The sequence below is a fragment of the Heloderma suspectum genome, chromosome 7 (genome assembly GCF_057233095.1).
Source record: "Heloderma suspectum isolate Gila_16-S chromosome 7, 16-S_ref, whole genome shotgun sequence".
Taxonomy (NCBI): Eukaryota; Metazoa; Chordata; class Lepidosauria; order Squamata; family Helodermatidae; genus Heloderma; species Heloderma suspectum.
The window spans coordinates 5,244,428-5,268,316 of NC_139464.1; the positions used below are offsets into that span (position 1 = coordinate 5,244,428).

Sequence of the window (23,889 nt, forward strand, 5' to 3'; positions counted from 1 at the left end):
GAAGCTCTGGCGCGGGCTGGTCCACGAAGTCAGGAAGAGTCGGAAGCGACTGAGCGGATAAACAAAAGGGCAGGCTGATGGGCAACGCTGGGGCGCTACGGGCGTGCAGGGGGCTGTTTGACTGAGAAGGGCTCTGTCCATGAGAGCTGTGTTGAGAGGGTGGCACGTCCATAGAGGCTCATATTTTGGAAACCTAAAACGTTTGCGAGCGAGTGAGTGGGTGGAAAAGATTTTGACACCGGAGGTCCGATGGGCCCCCTGCCCCACTCTCAGCGGCGCTGTTTTGGACGCCCGTCGAAGGCCGCGCAGCTTGCGAGGTTGGGCAGCCTGAGAAGGGCGCGGCTGCGGCGCCAGGGAGGCCCTGCACTTCTGGATGTGCCGCCGCACTGCTGCGGACAGAGGCCCACAACCGCCGCGGCCGAGGCAAATCCTGCACATCACAGCGCGCCGCGGCTCCTCCGCGGGCTGCAGCCCCTCCTCGCCAGGGGGCGCCGCGGGCGAGGTTCCCCGCGCCACGAGAGGCGCCGGCAGAGGGCGCGCGGCCGCCCAGCGGCGCCGCGACGCGCATGCGCCTCCCCGTCCGAGCCTTTTCCGAGGAGCAGCGTGGGACGCGCCCGCCTGCAGCCCCCAGGTGAGCGAGCGCGCATGCGCGCCCTCCCCAGGGAAGCGGGGAGGGCCGCATTCTTCTCAGTGAGCGAATGTGGCGGGGGAGGGGCCATTTTGAGATGCCCCCCTTTTCTCGAGGGGGGGGAGGAGAAAGAGAAGAAGTGTGGGCTTCTTTCTTTGCAGCCGTGGGGGTGGGTGCACTTCCAGGAGGGGGGGGGGCTCTCCTCAGGCGGCGCAGGAGAATTATTTTGCTCCTGGGGGGGAGGCCTTATTGGGGGGGGGACAAAAAAAGGAGGAAGCGCTGCTTACTAGAAGGGGTGCCTTGTGGGGGGGAGGAAGGAGAGGCTTATTCCTTCGAGTTTGGCTGGGTGGGGGTCTCACCCCGGGGAAATAGGGGCGGGGGATTTCTCCTTGGGAGGCTCTTGTTCGCAAGGGGTAGCATGAGAGACGCTTGGTGTGGGGAGGAGGGAGAGGAAGGGGCCTGTTTCCCCCGTTATTGGGGTCGGGGGAGAGCAAAGAGAGGTTTATTCCCTAGAATTTGGGTAGGTGAGTGGGGGTCTCACGCCTGGTAACTGTTGGGGGGATTTCTCCTTGGGAGGCTCTTGTTCGCAAGGGGTAGCATGAGAGACATTTGTTGCCGGGGTGTGTGTGAGTGAGAAGAAAGGGCTGTGCTTCCGCGTTTATGGGAGCGGGAATCAGAATCGTAGAACAGTAGGGCTGGAAGGGGCCTACAAGGCCATGTAGTCCAACCCCCTGCTCAATGCAGGAATCCAAGTCAGAGCATCCCTGACAGGTGGCTGTCCAGCCTCGTCTTGAACGCCTCCGGTGTGGGAGAGCCCACCACCTCCCTAAGGGATGGGTTCCATTGTCGTATTGCTCTAACAGTCAGGAAGTTTCTCCTGATGTTCAGCTGGAATCTGGCTTCCTGTCACTTGAGCCCATTCTTCCGTGTCCTGCACTCTGGGATGGTCAAGAAGAGATTCTGGCCTTCCTCTCTGTGACAACCTTTCAAGTACTTGAAGAGCACTATCATCTCTCACCTCAGTCTTCTCTTCTCAAGAATAAACATGCCCAGTTCTTTCAGTCTCTCTTCATAGGGCTTTGTTTCCAGTCCCCTGATCATCTTTGTTGCCCTCCTCTGAACCCTCTCCAGCTTGTCTGCATCTTTCTTAAAAGTGTGGTGCCCAGAACTGGACACAGTACTCCAGGTGAGGCCTAACCAGTGCTGAGTAGAGGGGAACTAGTACTTCCCGGGATTTGGAAGCTATGCTTATATTAATGCAGCCCAAAATAGCATTGGCCTTTTTTGCAGCCACATCACATTGTTGGCTCATATTCAGCTTGTGATCGACAACTATTCCAAGATCCTTCTTGCTTGTAGTGTTGTTGAGCCACATATCCCCCATCTTGTAACTGTGCATTTGGTTTCTTTTTCCTAGGTGCAGAACTTGGGATTTATCCCTATTAAATGTCATTCTGTTGTTTTCTGCACAGCGCTCCAGCCTATCCAGATCACTTTGAATTTTGTTTCTGTCTTCCACAGTATTAGCTATCCCTCCCAATTTTGTGTCATCTGCAAATTTGATCAGCATTCCTTGCACCTGCTCCTCCAAGTCATTAATAAAAATGTTGAAGAGCACTGGGCCCAGGACTGAGCCCTGCGGTACCCCACTTGTTACCTCTCCCCAGTTTGAGAAGGTCCCATTGATAAGCACTCTTTGAGTCCGATTCTGTAGCCAACTGTGGATCCACCGGAAAGTAAGCCTCACTGAGTTCAATGAGACTCATTCCATTGCAGCTGTGTATAGGATTGCAGCCTTAGTTGGTGGGTGGATGGGTGATGTGGGAGGATCTGGAATGATTTTGTTGTTGTTCCCATGGGAAAAATGTGACCCTTGGTTTTTGCCACGCTCCACTGTGTGTTGAGGATGGGAGGGGGTGCAGTCAATTCTGAAGTGTAGAATTTTTATTTCTAAATAGAAAGTGGAAATCATTCATTTTAAAGAAAACTGGGAAGGGGTGTTCTCTCTCTCTCTTGCCCTGCTCAAGTAATAGATGTTTTATTCCTTGTTAAAAATCCAAGCATAGGAGGCCCCTGGACTTCAGAAGTGGGAAATTGTACTTATGGCTGCGTGCAGCCTTGAATACATTCACTAAGAAGTCCCATTTGGTACGCTTGCCTCTTCCACTTTTACCCCACAGCCCAGGACTCCTGGATTGTTCAGGGGCTAAGCAACCCACCAGTTAACCCATTGTTAGTTGTTGGGTTAACCACTGGGTTGTTTAGCCCCTACACAACCCAGTGGTCTAGGTTTGGATGTCATGCTCCACAGCCTACAAAGGAGCTCATCATGGGTTGTAGGGTAAAAGTGGAAGAGGCAGGTGTGTTGCAGGGAGTGTGCCCGCTTATGCACGACAGCCTGTTGGTTGACCTTATGTGTGAACCGGCCCAATGTCAGATTTGTGGGTCTTTAAGTGGTTTTCTTGAATGGAGTTGAATCATTTAGCTTTTATAATGTTGGAAGGCAAACTTACTGTTAAGTGTACAACATGGTCTATAAACCATACATTATGTGTGCTTTATAATGTTCTCTGCACCTCAGAGAACATTAGAACAAGGAATAAAGACCAGGACTGTGGATTTCTCTGCTAGTTATGGACCCGTGTTTGATTTTTGTTTGTCTTTCTCTTCTAGAATGAGAGAGTGGTGGATTCAAGTGGGCCTCTTGACTGTGCCACTCATTGCTGTATACTTGCATATCCCACCCCCGAAGTTATCACCAGCTTTGCACTCATGGAGGTCATCGGGAAGTTACTTCACATACAAAAACCAGAACATATTTTACAGAGGTTCTATTAATTTTCTTAATTCTGAAATTTCTACCCCACCTTCCTATGAGGCAGCTTACAATAGAAGAGCTACGAAAACAACACAATCATGAACAATACAACACCAGTGACTAAAAACTGTCAAAAGGCAACAGCAGTCAAAGGTTTACGGAGAACAATATTCTGTGGGTGCCCATTGAAATAAAGCAGCCTTTGCCCTTCTAAAAGTGAGCACTATTTGGCCGTGTGTGCCTTTCCTGGGGTGTGGTTGGGAAAGGAGCCAAAATCTGCCCAAGACACTGATGACTCTGCTAGCCACAGATGGGAAGGCTTTGCCCCCAGCGCAACGGGGTGTCTGAGTGCACCTCTTTACTTCCTTCCATAAAAGTGGGTGGCAGTTGATAGGGCCGTCCTGCTGAGGTGGGGACAAAATCTACCGCAGCCTTGACTTTGGATAGTCTGACCTCTCATGTTTGTCTGGGTATGTGCGTGCGCATGGACACATACAATGCATAGCGCACAGGTGCATGGTTTTCCCCTGGCTGCTCAGTCCCTGCCTCCGCTTATATAACAATGAGCATTTTGCTGGTTAACATTAATAAATTACACATAATAATGTTTTCAGTGTCGTAATGAGAGCCAGTGTAGCGCAGTAGTTAGAGTGCTGGACTGGGACTGGAGAGACCCGGGTTCAAGTCCCCACTTGGCCATGAAGCTCACTGGGAGGCTTTGGGCCAGTCACTGACTCTTGGCCTAGCCTACCTTACAGGGTTGTTGTGAGGATAAAACGGAGAGGAGGAGGAGGACTGTGTATGCCCCTTGGGCTCCTTGGAGGAAAAGGTGGAATATAAATGTAACAAATTGCATTTCGTTCTGTTCTTTCTTCTAATCAGATTCCTCTGGTGCAGTTGGTAGTTCAGACATCGTGGTTCTCTTGCACGGCTTTCCAACCTCCAGTTATGACTGGTATAAGGTGAGGGGATCCAAATAAATGTTACATTGGAAGTAAGCTACAGAGACCTTCCTATTAACTGATAGGTGCCTTCTCCCTTTTTTCTTCTTTTTCCCCTCTCTACAGATTTGGGAAGGGCTGACCCAGCGATTTCACCGGGTGATCGCTTTAGATTTTGTAGGATTTGGCTTCAGCGACAAACCTGTAAGCAAATCTTGAAAGATGATGTGCTGTTTAATTCCTCCTTTTTTTAAAAGCAAAAACAAACAGGGTGCAAGCCTAGAGAAAAAAAATCCCAGTACAGTACAGTAGGACCAAGCACTAACTTCCCCCTGATTGCCAGGCCTTTGTGCAGTTTTTTCCCCATTCTAAATGGTTGAGATGCCTCTCAGGTTTCATTATTGGCTGTACAAGCTTTAACCTAAAATATGCTGGTATTTTTTGCTTTTTGCCCTGCTCCCTTTTGCCTTTGGCCACACCCACCACTAGAATTCAGCCCCTAAGAGCGTCTCCGAAATGGAATTTGACTCTTGGGCTTATCCCAAACTGTGCCAGTTGAGACTGCAGCTGGAACTGGGCCAACTTGAGCCCTGCCAAAAAGAATGCCTTGTGTGTGGAAAGCTAGCATATTGGGAGAGGGGTTTTGCCTGGCATACCATTTTTCTGTGGCAATGGAGCAGTCTCATGGGGCAGCATTGAAGCATCGAGTGTTGCAGTCCATGTAAGGCATTGCTAGTTGTATAAGCTGGGCCTAAGTGGCTGAGGTGTGTGTACATCTTGGTGCTCTCACTGCAGCTATGCTCTCCCTTTGCTTTCCAAACAGAGGCCCCATCAGTATTCCATCTTTGAGCAAGCCAGCATCGTGGAAGGGCTGCTGAGCCACCTGGGCCTCCTGAACCAACGGATCAACCTTCTGTCTCACGACTATGGGGACACAGTTGCACAGGAGCTGCTCCACAGGTTACTGCAAAGTACTACAGCTCTGAATTGTCATTGACATCCTCCACCAGTTGCCGAATAGCCAAAAAGCCTTCCAAGTTTGTGCTGGGTTTGAGATGGGCATCAGCCTTTCCCAACCTGCAGATGTGTTGGATTATGGGAGTTGTAGACCAATGCATCTGGAGGGCTCCAGGTTGGGGAAGGCTTATCTATCTATCTATCTATCTATCTATCTATCCATCCATCCATCCATCCATCCATCTATCCATCTACCTACCTACCTACCTCTGTTCAAGGTTCTTGCCATTTTCTGCAGCATTTGGTATCTGTGCAAAAGCTTGAGTGCATGCAGGGTTTATCTCGGTGCCTGTGCTGCAAAGTAGTCTTTGTTTCTATAGCCATGGTGCTTTGTTGTGTAACACTGCCATTCATGTTACTGTTTGTGGGTGATTGTAGAGTTAGGGTGTGTCTGGTGTTGCAAGTGAGGCCTCTTAGTCCATAGAGGTGAAGCCTGGAAAAGAGGAACAAGAAGCCAAAGAGCCTTCTGGAGGACAGGTAAAGTGCCAGATGATTGGAGGAGGGTTAATGTTGTCCCTATCTTCAAAAAGGGCAAAAAGGAGGAACCTCGAAACTACAGACCAGTCAGTCTGAGATCAATTCCTGGAAAAATTCTGGAGCAGATGATAAAGCAATCCATCTGGAAGCACCTTGAAAACAATGCAGTGATGACTCGAAGCCAACATGGATTTGTCAAGAACAAATCCTGCCAGACGAATCATTTTTTGATCAGGTCACCTCCCTTGTGGACTGTGGGAATGCTGTGGACATCATATACCTCGACTTCAGCAAAGCTTTCGACAAAGTGCCCCATGATATCCTGATGAGCAAACTAGCTCCAAGTGGGCTAGATGAAACAACGATCCGGTGGATCCACAGTTGGCTACAGCATCGGACTCAAAGAGTGCTTATCAATGGGATCTTCTCCAACTGGGGAGAGGTAACGAGCGGCGTACCGTAAGGCTCAGTCCTGGGCCTGGTGCTCTTCAACGTTTTTATTAATGACTTGGAGGAGCAGGTGCAGGGAATGCTCATCAAATTTGCAGATGACACAAAATTGGGCAGGAAAGCTAATACCTTGGAAGACAGAAACAGAATTCAAAGTGATTATGATAGGCTGGAGCGCTGGGCAGAAAACAACAGAATGACATTTAACAGGGATAAATCCCAAGTTCTGCACCTAGGAAAAAGAAACCAAATGCACAGTTACAAGTTGGGTGATACTTGGCTCAACAACACTACAACCGAGAAGGATCTTGGAATTGTTGTCGATCACAAGCTGAGTATGAGCTAACAATGTGATGTGGCTGCAAAAAAGGCCAATGCTATTTTGGGCTGCATTAATAGAAGCATAGCTTCCAAATCCCGGGAAGTACTAGTTCCCCTCTACTCAGCACTAGTTAGGCCTCATCTGGAGTCCTGTGTCCAGTTCTGGGCACCACACTTTTAAGAAAGATGCAGACAAACTGGAGAGGGTTCAGAGGAGGGCAACGAAGATGATCGGGGGGCTGGAAACAAAGCCCTATGAGGAAAGACTGAAGGAACTAGGCATGTTTAGCCTGGAGAAGAGAAGACTGAGGGGAGACAGGATAGCGCTCTTCAAGTACTTGAAAGGTTGTCACAGAGAGGAAGGCCAGGATCTCCTGTCGATCATCCCAGAGTGCAGGACACGGAAGAATGGGCTCAAGTGACAGGAAGCCAGATTCTGGCTGAACATCAGGAAAACATTCCTAACTGTTAGACTAATATTACAATGGAACCCATTACCTAGGGAGGTAGTGGGCTCCCCCACACTGGAGGCATTCGAGATGAAGCTGGTCAGCCACCTGTCAGGGATGCTCTGACTTGGATTCCTGCACTGAGCAGGGGGTTGGACTCGATGGTCTTGTAGGCCCCTTCCAACCCTACTATTCTGTGATTCTATGAGGCTGCTCCAGGGTAGAGGGGATGTACACTGTCCTGCAGTTTTGCCCTGAAAATTCTCTGCATTTTTTGCTGCTGGAGTTTGTAAGTGAATAACCTGTATCTGTTTTATCAGCTGAGCAAACTGCTTATTCAAAGGGGCAGACCCAGAAAATTGGAGGAGTATCCCCAGTTCATAGTGTCTTTGTATGTGCTATAGGCTTAAAAACTGGCTACTGCTTGTTAGCTTGCCTGCCTCCCTCCTCCTCTTTTGTTCTCTTTTGTTACTGGCTGAGCTACTGTGATGTCAGATAGCTGTTTCAGAATAAGAATATTGTCAAACTGATGCAACTAACTGCTAACTGACTGATGCAACCTAACTGCTCTGACTTGGTATCTGCCAGGTCCATAAAAGTGATATGGTAATTTATATTGGCATTATATTTTTATAGCTGGACTGCATAGATTGGCATCCTCCTTTGATTGTTATATGTTCAGAAGTGGCCCATTTCTGCATTTACACCTACACTATTCTTTATTCTAGGATGCTACAAATGGAATGCAGGAAATACAAAGTTTTACCATCTTAGAAATCCCTGTAAAAACTTGGAGAGGACTAAAAGGCCACTTGGTTTAGGACAGGGGTGCAGAACGTCAGGCTCAGGGGCTAAATCCAGCCTTCCAAGGTTTCCCAGATGGCCAGACTCCTTTCCCTCAACCACCAATTGTGAAACCCATCTTTTGTGAAGCTTTTCCCCCATTCTAAAAGATGGGCATGCATCTCCTAAGGCTTGGGAACTGGCAGCAAGACCTTAAGGGAGCAATCCTATCGGGATAGGCGTCTGCCTTCGAACTCAGAGGCAACCGCCTATCTAGTGCAGGGCAGGCAGAGCTTGGAGGGGATCTTCTCCTCTGTGCTCCGGCTGCCCTGCATTTGCAGCTAGATGGCCGTTTTCAGCTGTCTAGCTGTGGGACTTTGAAGTGAGGGGGGAGGCCAGACAACGCATAAGAAGCGTCATACCGGCACTTCTGCACTCCCTGTCCCTGGGAACACCCCCTTTTGCCCCGCCCCATGCTGCTGTTCAAAGTCTGGAGCCTGCCTATGAGGTGGCAGGGGAGGGGTTTTTCCGGGAACCAGCCTCGGAGCATGAGGTCGGCTCCGAGGTTGGTTCCTGAAAACCGATCGATCCTATGGCTGTCTAGTGGCCATAGGATTGCACCCTAAAGCTAAAATAGGCTGGTAATTTTGGCCTTGTCCCCTTTTTCCTTTGGCCTCGCCCCATTGTCCCTGCCCTCCACTGGAGAGCACCCCATGAGAGTTCTCCGAAATGGAATTCAGCCCTCGGGCTGAAAGAGGCTCCACACCCTTGGTTTAGAACCTGGGCAGGCCCATTTAATAGAGATGGGTAAGAAAATTGCAAACTGGCCTTGGAGCTACTATTCCGGTTCTGATGAAAGGTTCATGTCATAGTCTTATTATTCAACAGTGTCTAGCCAGGTGCCATTGAGAGGTCACAAGCAGGACATGATGGCAGTGGCCCTTCCGTGTTCTGTGTCTCCAGTACGTGGTTCTCAACTGCCTCTGAATGTGGAAGGCCCATTCAGCCATATCCATACCAGAAGTTCAGCTCCATCCTCCACCCCCGACTCTGCAATCCTCTGCCGTTTGATTTAGCTGTTGATAAAGAGGATACATGTGGTGGTGAGCAGTTGTAGAAAAAAAGAAAACTCTGCCTTCCCACAGGTGTAAAGAACAGCCCAGTCATTACAGCTGGCTTCACAGGGACAACAGTGAAATTATACATTTGAGGATTGTAATGGAAGTGTGTAGTCGCTGCAGACCCAAGCCTAAATCACATTGGTCGGTGCAAATTAGTTCTGTGTGTTGTTAGTTTAGCTCTGTCTCATGCTGTTCTCTGTTCTCAGGTATGAGCACAACAAAACGGGATGTGTTCTCATCAATAGTCTGTGTCTGTCAAATGGAGGTAAGGAGTTTACTGCCAAGAGCTTTCACACCTTTTTCTTTTAAAAAATGCATACAAACATAAGAAGGGCACTGCTGGGTCAGACTAAAAAGTTCGTCTAGTCTACAAATACTTAACGCTGTGATGCATTTGTCAGTCTTTAAGGTTCCACAAGGCTCTGTTATGTCTTTGCTGTAACAGACTTAACATGGCCACCCCTCTGGAAACCTTTCCAAGAACAGCCAGCCAGATGCCCCTGAGAAGCCCACAAGCAGGGCAGGAAGGCAATACCTGTTCCCCGTTGTTTATCCTCAGCACCTAATCTTCAGAGATGTACTGGCCCCATACATGGAAACTCCAGCAAACTACTATTGTTAGTAGCTGCTGATAGGTCTGTCCACTGTGAATTTATTTCACCTGTTATAAGAAGATATGGAGGGCTATTGGTGGATGAGACTAAAATTCCATCTAGTCCAGCACCATGATTCCAACAGGGGTCAGGTGGATGCGTCTGGGGCAACTCACAAGCAGGGCATGAAGGCAGCAGCTTTGTCCTGCTGTTCCCCCAGTAACTGAGATTTACAGGTAAACTGCCTCTGTACATGGAGGTTCCATGTAGCCATATCACATAGCCTATCCCACTCCATGAATTTGTCTCATCCGCTTCGGAAGCCACCTCTGATAGTTGGCCATCACTGCAACTTGTGACAGTGAATTCCATAAATTAATTACGCAGTGTGCGAAGAAGTATTTTCTCTTGTCTGTCCTCTGTCTCCTGTTCATCATTTTCATTTGCTGGACCCCATGTTCTAATATTATAAGGAGAAAAACTCCCACTGCCTTTTCTACAGCACGTGTAGCTGTATCAACCTCTGTCTTGTCCTGACCCATCCCAGTGGCCTTTTCCCCAAACTAAAGAGCCCCAAACTCTTTTAACCTTTCCTTGCGGGGTAGGTGCTCCCAACAAGGGAGCATCTACCTTAATCTCCTTAATCACTTAAATCACTTTGGTGCAGCCATCCAATTGCAGTTTTTTTCCCTTGGTACAGAATTTTAGGCACAGCATAAATGCTGACATAGGTACAAAGGAAGCTGCCTCACACTGCATCAGGACACTGGTCCATCTAGGCCAGTACTGCTTATGTTAATCTGACTGGTAGCTGGTCTCCAGCCTGGAGGTGCCAGGGATTGAACTTGGGACTTCTGGAATGAAAAGCAAGTGCTCTGCTACTGAGCTATGACCTTTCCACTGTCTTGGGTTTGAACATGTCTGCTCAAATTTGGTATGTGACTCCTTGGATAAAAGTTGCTTTGGTGGCATGGAGAAGAGCTGCAATGAAACCGTTACTTATACCGCCCCCCTTTGACATCACTTCCAGGTATTTTCCCAGAAACTCACCATCCCAGATTCATCCAGAAGGTGAGTGGCTTTCCTCTTGGAGAAATACATCAAACGTATTTTAAGAACAGAGCTGTTCTAGTCAGGTATCCGGTGGGAACATACATTCTCCTCTGTTCTTCTCATTTTGGGGTTGTCAAATAGCAAAAATAAAAACCCAACTGTCTGGATTATGCCTGGAAACTTTGGCGCAGAATGTTATTGCCTCCAGCAATCAGTGTTTATTTTTTTAAAAGCAAATTTATGGGAAGTGCTAGGAAAAAAATATTGGTGGTGGAAGAGGTTGAACTAGATTCTGAGGTTACAAGCTCCGTTTCACATATTAAACCTCCCACCCCCACAGTGAAATATCTTTTCACATTAAGGCTCCAGTCTTGAACATATTTACTCATAAGTAAGTTACAGTGACTTCAGGTATGTATGTTTAGGCTTGCAGCCTTAATTAACATTCTGATTAGATTCTGGTCTGAATTTTTAATAAAGTTGTAGTTTGTAGGTACTGCTAAAAATGCAAGTCTTTTTTTCCTAAAGAAAGACAATAACGGGAGGCCTTCCTGATTTGTCTCATAAAAGTAGGTCTTGTTCAAGTGGGTTTTGTTTTCACAGCTTCATGATAGAAATTCAGCGGGGATCTTCCCAGCATTGTGGAAAGCTTGACCTGTTGAATTTCATGCCTGTTGTGTAGTTGTCAATGGTACAGGATCCATGACAGAATAAAAGTGGCAACCAGAAAAACCCAAATTGTCCTGAGAAAAGGTTCAGTAAAACCTTTTCAAGTAAGTGAGCCAGTTAACACGACTTTGTTGTTGTTCAGTCATTCAGTCGTGTCCGACTCTTCGTGACCCCATGGACCATAGCACGCCAGGCCTTCCTGTCCTGCGCTCTCTCCCGGAATGTGCTCAAGTTCATATTCATTGCATCAGTGATGCTATCTAGCCATCTCATCCTCTGCCGTCCCCTTCTCCTTTTGCCTTCAGTCTTTCCCAGCATCAGGGTCTTTTCCAGAGAGTTTTCTCTTAGCATTAGGTGGCCAAAATATTTGAGCTTCAGCTTCAGTATCTGTCCTTCCAATGAGCACTCAGGGTTGATTTCCTTTAGGATGGACTGATTTGACCTCCTTGCAGTCCAGGGGACTCGTAAGAGTCTTCTCCAGCACCACAGTTCGAAAGCATCAATTCTTTGGTGCTCAGCCTTCCTTATAGTCCAGCTCTCACAGCCATACATTACCACTGGGAAAACCATAGCTTTGATTAGATGGACCTTTGTTGGCAAGGTGATGTCTCTGCTTCTTATTATGCTGTCTAGGTTTGCCATAGCTTTCCTCCCAAGGAGCAAGCGTCTTTTAATTTCATGGCTACAGTCACCGTCTGCAGTGATCTTGGAGCCCAAGAAAGTAAAATCTTTCACTGCTTCCATTTCTTCCCCTTCTATATGCCAGGAAGTGATGGGGCCAGATGCCATGATCTTCGTTTTTTTAATGTTGAGTTTCAAACCAGCTTTTGCACTCTCCTCTTTCACCCTCAACAAGAGGCTCTTGAGATCCTCTTCGCTTTCTGCCATTAGGGTGGTATCGTCTGCATATCGGAGGTTGTTGATAATTCTCCCGGCAATCTTAATTCCGACCTGTGATTCATCCAACCTGGCATTTCTCATGATGTACTCTGCGTATAAGTTAAATAAGCAGGGCGACAATATGCAGCCTTGTCGTACTCCTTTCCCAATTTTGAACCAATCGGTTGTTCCATGTATGGTTCTTACTGTTGCTTCTTGACCCTCGTACAGGTTTCTCAGGAGACAGGTAAGGTGGTCTGGTACTCCCATCACTTTAAGAATTTGCCACAGTTTGTTGTGATCCACACAATCAAAGGCTTTAGCGTAGTCAATGAAGCAGAAGTAGACGTTTTTCTGGAATTCTCTTGCTTTCTCCATGATCCAGTGAACGTTGCCTCTTCGGAACCCAGCTTGTACTTCTGGTAGTTCTCGGTTCGCATACTGCTGAAGCCTAGCTTGTAGGATTTTGAGCATCACCTTGCTGGCGTGTGAAATGAGCGCAATTGTGCAGTAGTTTGAACCCTCTTTGGCGTTGCCCTTCTTTGGAATTGGAATGTAAACTGACCTTTTCCATTCTTGCGGCCATTGCTGAGTGTTCCAAATTTGTTGGCATATGGACTGCAGCACTTTAACAGCATCATCTTTTAGGATCTTAAATAGCTCAGCTGGAATACTGTCATCTCCGCTTGCTTTGTTGTTACTAATGCTTCCTAAGGCCCACTTGACTTCACTCTCGAGGATGTCCGGCTCAATTTCAGTGACCGCACTAACATGGCTATCAGGGACATTCAGATCTTTCCTGTATAGTTGTTCTGTGTATTCTTGCCACCTCTTCTTAATCTCATCTGCTTCTGTTAGGTCCCTGCCTTCTTTGTCCTTTATCATGCCCGTCTTTGCACAAAATGTTCCCTTGAGATCTCCAGTTTTCTTGGAAGAGATCTCTAGTCTTTCCCATTCTGTTGTTTTCCTCGATTTCTTTGCATTGTTCATTTAAGAAGGCCTTCTTGTCTCTCCTTGCTATTCTCTGGAACTCTGCATTCAGTTGGATATATCTTCCCCTTTCTCCCTTGCTTTTCGCTTCCCTTCTTTCTTCAGCTATTTGTAAAGCCTCATCAGACAGCCACTTGGCTTTCTTGCATTTCTTTGGGATGGATTGAGTTGCTGCCTCCTGAACAATGTTACGGACCTCCGTCCATAGTTCCTCAGGCACTCTGTCTATCAGGTCTAATCCCTGAAATCTATTCCTCACCTCCACTGTATATTCATAAGGGATATGATTTAGGTCATACCTGACTGGTTTAGTGGTTTTCCCTACGTTCTTGAATTTAAGCTGACATTTTGCAACAAGAAGCTCATGATCTGAGCCACAGTCAGCTCCAGGTCTTGTTTTTACTGACTGTATAGACATATATATATATAACATATATATATAACACGACTTGGCATACCACTAAGGGAACTCTTAACACAAGATATCCAGAGAGAGAAAAGGAGGCAGTGTTGAGGTGAAGAGAAAACATTAGGCAAAGGAGTGAAAAGTGAGGGCTAAAGATGCATTGAAAAGCTCCCCTTGTATGCAAGATCACATCTTTTCTATATTCCAGGGATGAGCAGAAGGTAGATCTGGATCTACTGGCACATGATCTATGGGTGATTTACAATAGATCAGCAAGGAGTTTGACCCCCAGTTTCTTAACAATAGAAGCAACAAAATGCCTCCTCCCCCTTCTGAAATGAAGAAAGCTTGGGGTGACTAGTTGTGGATTGTTGTGTGGATGGGCTATGAGCTCCATTCAGTTCTGGTACTGAAAATGAATTCCTGGGCTCAAAATTCTTTCATATTAAGTGTGTGTGTTTTGCCCCTGGCTGCAGTTAGTGGATGTCAGGATTCTAGTAAAAAACCAAGTAGATTCCTGAAATCTGTCCACCCTTGCTGTATTCGACTCCTCAACCTTGTTAGAGGGGTGTTTGCTTTTTAGTCCTTCTGCATTCGGACTTCTTTTGGAGACCCTGAGTTGCCCTGAGTTAAATGCTCCAGAACATCCAAGCCTCTAGAAGGCAGACGATTAAGACGACCTGAAGCTGGTGGAGGAAATCTTGAACTGCAACTGCTGTGAGAATCTGAAACTGGGATATCACTTCATTAGCAGCTGAAATTTCCCCCTCCACCTTTGCTGCCTCAGAACTCATATATTCATCTTTCTCTTCCTCCCTCCTCAGGCAAAGTGTAACAAGCGGCTTGTAAGAAAATGGTTTGCCTAGACAAGTCATTTCTCCCCTTTCTTTTCTTTAAAGATTCTCAAAGATGGCGGCTTGCTATCACCCATTATTACTAGGTTATCGAACTACTTCTTCTTTGCCAGAGGGTGAGTTGGCATTTTAGAGTCTTGAATTCATACCATTCCAGAACTGGAGGTTTCCAATTTATTATTTATTAATTAAATTTATTAATTGCCCATCTGGCTGGTCACCCAGCCACTCTGGGCGATGTACAACAATAAAAACAGTTCATACAATAAGATTCAACATTAAAAACATCACATTTCTAAAATTACCCTAGCCTGTCCCAAATGGTGTTATAGGTCTCCCTGAGATGAGGAAAAGGGAATATTTAAGCAACAAAGGATACAATCCAGTTTTGAGAACCCCACCTCTAGAGCATCCATAACGCTAACCTTGTGGGTACGAGTGGATGCCCTTCTGTAGTGATCCTTCCATCTCTTCTTGGAATCTTCTAGGCTTGCGGCTGTCTTTGGCCCTTACACTCAGCCCTCGGAGGCGGAGTACTGGGACATGTGGACAGCAGTCCGGACAAATGATGGAAACCTGGTGATTGACAGGTAAGGCCCCCAGATCAAAAATGTCAAGATAATGGATTCATGGATGCTTTGGGTCTGCGTCTTATGGATTGTTGCAGAGCGAAGCAAGCTGTAAGCATTATATTCCATGAATGAGCTTTGGGGTTGTATCCAACGTTAGTCTAACTTAAGTCCTGTTCATTTCAGTGGACCTACTCTCAGTAGGACTAACATTGGAAGCAACCATCAGTCTCTGGAGTGGAAGTTGTTTCCTTTTTGAATAAGGGACATCTTGATAGTTACACAGTGCAGTCAGATGTTTCTTGGGCTGCATTAAGTGCTTCTTTTTTCAAGAGGGGAGTTCTCAAAAGGACGGGTAAACCTGGCTTCGGTAGTTTATGCTCTGGTAACCTCCAAGTTAGATTTCTGCAATGTGCTCTACATGGCGCTGCCTTTGAAGACTGTTCAAAGGCGGCAGCTTGTGCAAACCAGATCAGCAGTGGGGGTCTGAATATTTAACACCAATTCTGGCCCACTGTACTGGCTGCCTGTAAGTTTTTGAGCGCAAGTCAAGGTGCTGGTTTTGACCTATAAAGCCTTACACAGCTTGGGACCGCAATACCTGATGGAGTGCCCCTCCCAGTGTGAACCTACCTGTATTCATCATCTGAGACCCTCCTCAAAGCACCTCTTCCAAGGGAGTCTCCTCGGAGATGGGAGCAAGGGAAAGGGCCTTCTCAGAGGTGGCCTCCATTTATGGTGTTCTCTGTGGTGCCAACATCGTCATCTTTTTGGCACCAGTTTAACTTTCCTCTGCTTCCAGGCATTTGACAGTATATGATAAGGTTTTTAATGGATCCTGGAATTTATTGTTGATTGTTTTAAAACTGTTATATTTTTGTGCATTGGTTTTATATAATGTATTTTTAGGGTTTTAATCTTTATAAACTGTCTGGAGAACTTTGGCTGTCAGGCAGTATAGAAATGGAATGAATGAATAAAAAATGACAAGTACTCTCCAAGTTAAGAAAGCAGCCATTCAGATCTAAGGAAAGGAGAGGTGGGGTGATGTGAGGAATAGGAGCTCTACGTAAGTGAGCATGGTTTTAGGATCTTTGGGGCATGGCCAACCTGCTCTAATCACCCAAGCATAGAGGTGTACTTGGGCTTTTTAAAACATTATTTTATCTCATTTTTGACAAGTTATCACATACTACAACATTTATTAAGAGAAAAAGCAGTTTTCTGTTTTCCAATCCTTGTTAGATGCCATTTTTCCTTGGCTGATGCTGCTTCCTCCTTCCTGGACTCATCACTCAAATCAGGCATCGCATAGCCAGTTAGATCTGACTATGTGATGATGTCATTGAGGGTAATTAGAGTAAATAAGCAACCCTTTTTCACAATGCTGATTGCAAGCGACCTGTACTTCTGCACCACTTGTATATATTTTTAAATATAAAACTATTTGGCAGAATAGTTGTGTATTTAGAAAATATGTAAGTGGTGCAGGAGTATAGATTTCAAGAGCATTTTTACACTGCCAGCCCATCTGTATATATACATGACTGCTTTCAAAACTCTTTATGTTGTTAAATATTATTTCTTCATGTGACAATGAGTTCCATGGTTTCTGAGCTTGTGCTTTCATTAAACTGGCTGCACAATTTATATTTATGCCCTTTTTACTCAGCCATCTTGAGAGAAACACAGAAGTTCGTGTTGCTTGTGCAATTAGAGTGTTAAGGGTGTCGTATGTTCCAGCCTGTGACTCGCCTTTCTGTAGACTCAGGTCCTCCTTTCAGAGCACTGTAGGCAACCTGGCACCTGGGCTATCCTGTTTCAGTGATCAGGCTTTGCTTTGTGTTGGAGGCTGGAAATGAGCAGTTCTGCTGGGTTCTGTTACTGTTACCTGGAATAACCTGGTGAGTTCAGTTAAATAATCAGATGAAAAGCTGGTCCTGGTGGAATGTTAAGAGACACCAATGAAGAGGTCCACTAAGTACCTCCCAGAAATATGGGGAGTGTCTCAGCTGAGCCTTGGCTCCCCCTCCCCTTCCAAACATACTTATTCAGGATGCTCTGACCCCTATCACTTACCTGGCCCCAAAGCTATGCATGTTGTGGGCTCAATGGTCACTTCTCAGTACTGCGCTTGGTCCCAGGATCAGTCCCTAACCTGGGAAAAAATGCCATCTGGATCCCGGGCACACCACTGCCTGTTGGTGTAACTGTAGATAATACTGAGCTCAGTGGTCAGACTTTGTTAGGAAACTTCCTACGTTCCATTTCACTCATGCAGGTTGTGGGCACGTAGGAACCAATTGTGCCTTACATGCTCCACACTGAATGAGGAGAGGCCAAGGCAGGCAGGGAACTCCCCCCCCCCCATGCCCCAGAAAAAAGGCAGTTTTGGAGATGCCTATGTACGCCAGTTGCTGGGGAAGATGGGCGGGAGGGTGCTGTTGCACTTCTGTTGTGCTTGTGGGTTCCCAGTCGACAGCTGGTTGGCCACTGTGTGAACAGAATGCTGACTGGATGGACCCTGGTCTGATGCAGCCGGGCTCTTCTTCGGCTCTAGATGCTCAGCATTAATCGTCAGACTGTCTTGATATGGAGGCTCTGCTTTTGTCTGTTCTGACTAGTGGCGACTGATACTTTACTTTCCAGGTGATATTTTCCCAAATGTGCAACTCTGAGTGGCTTTGAAAGCACAGGCTTGCTCTCAACTTCCCCAACCTGGTGCCCTCCCAATGTTTTGGGCGGCAGCTGTCAGGGATGATGGGAATTGGAGTCTAAAATATCCAGAGGGCACCAGGCTGGGGAAAGGCAATTGTATGGGATATGACTAGATGGCCACGACTGAAAAACAAGCTTTGAGTGTGCATGTGTGCGCGCACGCATCTCAGAGCCTGAGGCATTTCTGAAGGCGGGTCCTGGGCAGATGGGAATGGGCTGCTGCAGAGCAGGCCTGTTAGGATGACTGGTGCTTCTGCCCTGGGCTCCGAACAGGTTTTCATTAACAAACTTTGTTCTTCAGCATTTTACAGTTCATCAACCAACGGAAAAAACACAGAGACCGCTGGGTTGGAGCTCTGACATCTACTTCTGTTCCCTGTGAGTAGGAAATAGCTCCCTTCTGAGTGAGACTCTGAGGGGTTATAGTTACATCTCTGGATGGAGGGAAGAGCCTGGAAGCATCTTGCAGCTTAGTAGGCAGGTGTTTGTGTGGAATAGCTTTGGAACCTGTGTCCTGGAAACTAATGAGGACTCTCCATTTCACTGCCACATGTGTTGATGCTGTTCTTTCCTCTTACAGTGCATCTGATTTATGGGCCTCTGGACCCAGTGAATCCATACCCAGAGTTTCTTCAGCTCTACAAGTAAGCTTGTTGTGGCCAGAAGGTCACCAAATGATGCTTCAGGGCTCCACAGATAAATGCTACTTCATCTCTTCCTCTATTGATCTGAAGCAAAACAGCCTTTGCACATCAGGAAGGATCTCTAAATACACAGTAGGGTGGGCTGTTGTTCATCTGTCTGTCTCCCCTCTAAGATGCTCCTTACCTTTAACAGCTACATGAGGCAGAAATTTAGCAGGTGCAGCTTCTACCCTCACTACATTGCATGCTGGGGAAAGCAGCCCCTCTTTAACTCCTGCTTGCGAGAAGCACAAAGCCTTGCCACTTCTTTGCAAGACAAGCTAATATTTAGGTGTAGGAGAACACTTACATCACTGCTTTTCTTCCAGCCAATGAGGGACAGAGCAACAGCTGAGGCCTGATTCAGAGGCCTGGGCGACAAGGAGTTGTTGCCTAGGGGTTGGACTCGATGGTCTTCTAGGCCCCTTCCATTCCTACTATTCTATGATTCTATGAAGGAGAGCCACTTAAAAGACAGTGGTCAAATGCACCAGTACTTGCTACCCTTCCCTGTGTGACCTCCCCCTTTTAGTGAGGACACAGCTTTGGTAGCAGCCAAGTTGCATGGTATCAAAGATCTAGTTTGGTGCTATGGAAAATGACATAGATAAGCCTGTCATAATGTAGACTACTGTGTGCCACAAGCAAGGAGTGGGTACGCTGTAGTAAGGGGCTTCCAGAACAAACAACTTGGAAGGACTCCAGCCAGAGATCCAGGCCATGCAGTTCGGAGGGACAGCTGGACAAGCCCTCCAGCGTCTTTTGCCAGCTTGACCTGGAGTGAAGTTCCCCAATATGGTGAGCCTATCCAGTGAGGGCCGATTTAGATGTAGAGAAATAGCGCGTAGCGCACTCCTTCTCGGAGAGGGGCCCTGATGGAAGTTTGTTCTCAACTTGAATGTCCAAAGAGAATAATTTTGGGTTGTATCCAGTATTAGTCCTACTGAGAGTGGATCCAGTGAAATGAATGGGACAGAAATTAGACTAACACTGGATACAACCCTTTATTTTAGCCTTGTCGCTGTTGCGTGGTTTTCCCACAGGGAGCAATCAAACGGGCAATATTCCTCCCGCAATCTGAAGTAGTCCAGGAAGGACTATACCATATGCAGTTGCCCATTTAAATAGGAGAGGGGTCCTCTTAAAAGGAAATTCTACCTGGGACAGTTCTGTGTGATCCAACATGTAGACTAGAAATAGCTGTTCCTGTCTTAGATCAGTTGCAGCCTGAGGTGTCAGGAGAGAAGCTACAACGTTCTTCGTGCAGTTTGGCCTTGAGCCAGCACTCGCTGCCTTTGTCCCCCCCAACAATTGTGGGGTGTCCTAAGAGTCGTTGCTGTCTTTCCACAGGCAAGTGCTTCCAATGTCGACTGTGTCTGTGCTGGATGACCACATCAGCCACTATCCACAGCTGGAGGACCCCATGGGTTTCTTGAATGCCTACTTGAACTTCATCAACTCATTCTGAGCCACAAGCAGGATGGGGGACAGACAGTACTCCAGCTCCAAGACATTTTTGCACTCAAGAGGGCTAGACTGGGGACTTGGAACTCCTGACAAAAACTGCTCTATGCAACAAGTGAGGAACAATTCCAGTGTCTGCCTTGGTGTGCAAACCTACAGAATCCTGGTTAGCGGCTCTCTTGTAAGAAGAGGCTGAACCATGCAAGCAAGTAGAAGAGCATACTGGGGCAAAAGGGAAGAGGGCAAAAGTAACAGAATAATAAACTTCTTGTCCCTGCCCGCCCTTGCAGTGTTGATACCTGAACCAACCCTCAAAGCCTGGAAGTTTGTGCTGGCAATGCAAAGGTCACCCACCCCTTGCTGGCTTCTGTGGGTGAGACAGGCTCATCTGCATCTAGGGAAAGGGTCACATGAAATACTGAAGTATTGTTCAGGCAGCTACTACAGAATGTGTTTTATTCATCACACCAGTTAAAACAGATGTCAGTGCTGGAAACAACTCCTGTTTATTTTCTGCTAATAAAAATCAATTCAAAAAAAGTTTAGCTCTTTTTTTTTTTTTAAAGGAAAGACAACCCTCTACCCACTGCCCCAGTTCTGCTGGCAGCAGAGACAATAATTTATACAGGAATGTAGAGGTGGAGCTGGTGTGGGGGTGAGCGGCTGACTGGCTGTGGCATGGAAGAAAAGCCCGGGCAGCGGCCGTCCCCATCACCACAGGAATCCACTGGCCAAGAGAAAGGGCAGGGGAGGGGGGACAAACATGCAGTACTGTAGATCCCTGGAGTCCCTTCCAGAAAGGAAACAGGTAGTGTAGCTTCCAGCTTGAACTGTTACAACTCTCAACCGACAGAAGCCAAGATGACGTCCACCGGCGTTTCTATTATGCTCCGGACAGTCACCTGCATAGTCACACCATCTCCCAGAGCAAGCCTGGACCTCACCAACACATCTAAGCCGCCTCTGTATACACCTGGGGGCAAACAATGAAAGTCACTGCTGTGGCGCTCAGCTGCCCTGAGAGAACTGCCCCCATCACAGCACACAGAATGTCAAAGCTACAGTCATCCAGGCAAGGAATAAGGCATACTGCGGGATGATTAGAAAAAATGGTGTGCCCTACAGGAGCAGCATCAGAGGGCATGAAGTTACTCAGTAGGTTATCTGCAACCCCTGAAATTATCTAGGTGCTTACAGAGATTAAAAAACAGGACAGTCTCTGAACACAGGAATGGGGAGCAGAGGAAAACAAACCAATTCAGGTATCACTTCTTAAAGTTACAAGGGGGTACACAGTTCTAGTGACCAGAAGTCAGATTTGAGACTGAATCTACATTTAAGAGGAGTCAATTCTCTGTGCCTACTGTAGCCAAGACAATAAATAATGGGCTCAGACTGCAGCCAAAAATACGGTGCAATCCTACTGAGATAGTTGGTAGCCTCTAAAATCAGAGGCTACTAACCATCCAAGGCACAGAGGATGGAGAAGATCCTCTCTGTGTCTTGCCTGCCCCGCATTTGTGGCTAGCTGTGCATTTTCAAGCATCTAAGTGTGGCTTCGGGGAGGGGCCTGGCGGCCAGATAGGAAGCTGCCTAAAACAGGTCCTGCGGTCTCCTCCCCACCCACGGGAATGCCCTGTGTTTGCACTCTCCGTGCTCCATTTACAAATGCGGAGACAGCAGCAATGCGGAAAGAACCGTGCCGGCTATGAGGGGGCAGGGAGCGTGGTTTCTGGAGGTCGGACAACAAGAAGAACTTTGTAACTAGTTCTAACCCTGAGGGCATTGGTTCTTCATCACTCAAAGCCATTAGGAGCAGATGGGGCAAAGATTTGGATAGATGTGATCCCTGGTTCAGAAGGAGTAGCTAGATCTTAAAAGTTACCTTCAGCTCTATACTGAAGGATATCTGTTCCTGGAGATGGGAATGAATGCATTTCCCTCCTAACAAGGGAGCTCCCACTATGTTCTCAGGACAAGATTTTCGGGGTCAACTACAACTCCGTTCTCAGGATTCCCTCACGGAGGCATCGTTTCAGTGACAGGAAGCTCAGATATCATCGCTAAACTGTCTCCATGACAGATTCTTACCAGCCAGGTAGAGGGTGTGGGAATTCTTGTTCTCTGGCACTTTATCTGATCTCTCGCACGGCTGCATGCCCAGGAACTTCACAATGTTGTTGACGGCTTCTACATTCAGAGAGGATTTCAAAAAGAGCCGGGGTTAGTCCTGCATTGTCTCAAGTGCACAGTCAGATCCAAAGTGGTCAGAAGGGTTATCATGGGATTTAGGAGACAGCAGCCAGTTGCCTTGGTAAAGGGGGATGTCTGGGTTGCTACTGGCAAATGGTGATGTCGGGTTCCCCTTTCCCTACTTTGGCTAAAAGATAGTCTTTATTTTTCTGTTCCTTAGCTATCAGAAGGTACATCAGCGCTTGGAAGAGACACTAGGAAGTCTTAACCCCAAAACCTTGAGAAGACACTTGGGAGCCCGATGGTATTTTTAAGAATTAATTTGACATGCAAACTTGAGTCATCTTCCTCGGAACGCATCCTGACTAAAAAAAAAAGTTGCCATCATCTCACCATCCAGGGTCTTAATGGTGCTGAGAGCAAAGGTCTCCTCTTTCTCATAGTCATCCCCCACTTCCTCCCAGGCAGCGGCAAAGTTGGGCTTCAGAACCTTCTGGATGTGGTCAGAGAGAGTTAGCTCCAGGTCTTCCAGCTGAAAGGGAAAAGGATGTTGGCACGTCAGGTGTATAAGCACTCTTGAGGTGCTAGCTGGGTTGCCAAGGAAGGCAGCACACCTGAACCCCGATGTGCCACATCACTTGCACAGTACACACCAGTGGCTTGCAACCAGCAGCCCTCCGCCCCAAATAAAGCACCAGCCGGCCCAGCAGCCAAGGAAGCAACTCCCTACCTCACGTGTCTGCCCATCCCCTTGCCTCCAACATGTGTTCTACTCCAAGGGGTAACTGGAGGAAGCCATACCACAGAATCATAGAATAGTAGGGTTGGAAGGGGCCTACAAGGCCATCGAGTCCAACCCCCTGCTCAGTGCAGGAATCCAAGTCAGAGCAATCCTGACAGGTGGCTGTCCAGCCTCGTCTTGAATGCCTCCAGTGTGGGAGAGCCCACCACCTCCCTAGGGAATGGGTTCCACTGTTGTACTGCTCTAACAGATGTTTCTCCTGATGTTCAGCCAGAATCTGGCTTCCTGTCACTTGAGCCCATTCTTCCGTGTCCTGCACTCTGTGATGATGGAGAAGAGATCCGGGCCTTCCTCTCTGTGACAACCTTTCAAGTACTTGAAGAGCGCTGTCCTATCTCCCCTCAGTCTTCTCTTCTCAAGGCTAAACATGCCCAGTTCTTTCAGTCTCTCTTCATAGGGCTTTGTTTCCAGTCCCCTGATCATCTTTGTTGCCCTCCTCTGAACCCTCTCCAGCTTGTCTGCATCTTTCTTAAAAATGTGGTGCCCAGAACTGGACACAGGACTCCAGATGAGGCCTAACCAGTGCTGAGTAGAGGGGAACTAGTACTTCCCGGGATTTGGAAGCTAAACTTCTATGAATGCAGCCCAAAATAGCATTTGCCTTTTTTGCAGCCATATCACATTGTTGGCTCATGTTCAGCTTGTGATCTACAACAATTCCAAGATCGTTCTCGCTTGTAGTGTTGTTGAGCCACGTATCCCCCATCTTGTAACCATGCATTTGGTTTCTTTTTCCTAGGTGCAGAACTTGGCATTTATCCCTATGAAATGTCATTCTGTTGTTTTCTGCCCAGTGCTTTAGCCTATCAAGATCACTTTGCATTCTGTTTCTGTCTTCCAGGGTGTTAGCTATCCCACCCAATTTTGTGTCATTTGCAAATTTGATCAGCATTCCCTGCACCTGCTCCTCTAAGTCATTAATAAAAATGTTGAAGAGCACTGGGCCCAGGACTGAGCCCTGCAGGAGTCATAATGGGAGCAGGGGAGATTGGCTTGCCTCCATATTTGTTC

At 47.2% G+C, this 23,889-nt stretch overlaps 2 protein-coding genes across 11 annotated transcripts in view; one reads left to right on the forward strand and one right to left on the reverse strand.

Annotated features, from left to right (window-relative positions):
• Positions 1 to 584: 584 nt before the first annotated feature.
• Positions 585 to 20,427, forward strand: MEST (mesoderm specific transcript). 9 transcript variants are annotated; one of them, XM_084808991.1, is made up of 13 exons: positions 585 to 797; positions 2,150 to 2,364; positions 3,302 to 3,456; positions 4,329 to 4,408; positions 4,514 to 4,591; positions 5,211 to 5,347; positions 9,212 to 9,270; positions 10,629 to 10,669; positions 14,495 to 14,565; positions 14,938 to 15,039; positions 18,038 to 18,114; positions 18,317 to 18,380; positions 19,770 to 20,427. In XM_084808991.1, exons 3-13 carry the CDS (start codon positions 3,303 to 3,305, stop codon positions 19,885 to 19,887), a joined length of 981 nt encoding a protein of 326 aa, XP_084665117.1. In that variant the 5' UTR covers positions 585 to 797; positions 2,150 to 2,364; position 3,302; the 3' UTR covers positions 19,888 to 20,427. The 9 variants fall into 9 exon arrangements, with proteins under 9 accessions (XP_084665117.1, XP_084665119.1, XP_084665118.1 ...); XM_084808993.1 differs by having other exon boundaries at positions 585 to 769; XM_084808992.1 differs by having other exon boundaries at positions 585 to 690.
• Positions 20,401 to 23,889, reverse strand: part of COPG2 (coat protein complex I subunit gamma 2) — a 37,080-nt gene continuing 33,591 nt past the window's right edge. For both annotated transcript variants that reach the window (XM_084808979.1, XM_084808978.1), the window contains exons 22-24: positions 22,470 to 22,608; positions 21,975 to 22,073; positions 20,401 to 20,856 (exon numbers count right to left, since the gene is read on the reverse strand). In XM_084808979.1, the coding sequence (XP_084665105.1) occupies positions 20,726 to 20,856; positions 21,975 to 22,073; positions 22,470 to 22,608 (369 nt within the window). In that variant the 3' untranslated portion in view covers positions 20,401 to 20,725. The remainder of the gene's footprint in view (positions 20,857 to 21,974; positions 22,074 to 22,469; positions 22,609 to 23,889) is intronic.